Source organism: Acanthisitta chloris, unplaced genomic scaffold, assembly GCF_000695815.1.
Source record: "Acanthisitta chloris isolate BGI_N310 unplaced genomic scaffold, ASM69581v1 scaffold27814, whole genome shotgun sequence".
Lineage (NCBI taxonomy): Eukaryota > Metazoa > Chordata > Aves > Passeriformes > Acanthisittidae > Acanthisitta > Acanthisitta chloris.
Window position 1 is genome coordinate 5,360 of NW_008670232.1, and position 1,382 is coordinate 6,741.

At 59.6% G+C, this 1,382-nt stretch overlaps 1 protein-coding gene across 1 annotated transcript in view; it reads right to left on the reverse strand.

The window, feature by feature from the left end:
- Positions 1-381: 381 nt before the first annotated feature.
- NAGPA (N-acetylglucosamine-1-phosphodiester alpha-N-acetylglucosaminidase) overlaps positions 382-1,382 on the reverse strand; it is a gene marked incomplete at its 5' end in the record, with an annotated part of 4,424 nt that continues 3,423 nt past the window's right edge. The window contains 2 exons of the mRNA XM_009073617.1: positions 382-613; positions 1,108-1,168. Coding sequence (XP_009071865.1) covers positions 382-613; positions 1,108-1,168 — 293 coding nt within the window. The remainder of the gene's footprint in view (positions 614-1,107; positions 1,169-1,382) is intronic.

Here is a 1,382-nt window from a genome sequence, read left to right on the forward strand (position 1 = left end):
GACAGGCTGGGCTGGCCCTGAGTGGCAGCAAGCTCAAATACTGTTTTCATTTAACTGCGAGGACAAGTTCTGGATTCCCAGATGAGGTGTTTGGGATCTTGGGGTGCTTGAAGAAGGTGCTGGTCATGGTCCTGGGCTGCTGCTGGCAGCTGTTCTGCTGAGCAGTGTCCTGCTGGCCCAGGGCTCATCCTGCTGGGGAGGGTAGCCCAGCTGGCTCATGCCGACTGAGGACGCAGTGCTGGAGCAGCAGAGGGAAGACCACGGCCTCAGCAGGGCACAGGGAATTCCTGGACTGAGTACCTCAGCAGCAGCTTTAGGCTGTAGCCGTGAGTAACCTGTGGCACAGGGTGCACAGTACCTCGTCTCTGCTCAGCTGGGACTCTAGAGGAGCTCCTGGCCCTGGTCCCGAGTGTCCTCGGTGCCCTGTGGCTCCCAGCTGGCCACGCTGGGGCTATGCATGGCCTCCCCGTTGAGGTCCCTCAGGGGGTGGTAGCGATAGTCCCCGTGCCGGAGCTGCTGCTCTGCCCTGGCCCTCAGCAGGAGCCACACATTGCCCAGGGCACTGAACAGCAGCAGCAGCACCAGGGCAGAGCTCAGGGAGAGCCACGTGCTCCTGTCAGACACAAACAGCCATCTGTGCCATCTGCCCCAGAGTGCAGAGGTTTGTCCTCCCTTCTCTGCCACCACAAGCTTGAGGTTGTGCTCTCAGGCAGGAGACAATCATGGGAAAAGCCCTCTAAGATCATTGAGTCCTGACATCCCCCAGCACTGCCAAGGCACCACTAACCACGTCCCCAGGTGTCACATCCATGTGGCTGTTAAATCTCACCAGGGGTGGTGACTCCAGCCCTGCCCTGGACAGCTGTGCCAGTGCCTGACCACCCTTTCCATCAAGGAATTTTCCCAATATCCAATCTAAACCTCCCCTGGTGCATCTTGGGGCTGTTTCCCCTCATCATGTCCCTTGTTCCCTGGGAGCAGAGCCTGACCCCACCTGGCTGCACCTTCCTGAGAAGGTTTCCCCCCCGAGCCTCCTTTTCTCCAGACTACACACACCCAACATGCTCTGTGAGAGCCTCTGAGATACACCACGTGTCCCACACTTACTCTGACAGAGAGAATATTCCTTTGCTCTTCTCCTCATTCTGGGAAGCCAAACACTGTCCAGCTGGAAAACCAAGAGGGAAGAGAGGCAGTGCTGGGGGAGGCCAGGCAGGCAGAGCTGGGGGTGAGTGCCCGTGTCGGGCAGTGGGGCTGGTGTTCCTGCCCACGGAGGTACCTGAGTGCAGGGTGGGGGGTGTGGGGAGTACAGAGGGTATCTGTGCACAGGAGTTCGTGCGGGGCAGGGGGTACAGGGGGTACCTGTGCGTAGCAGCTCGCTC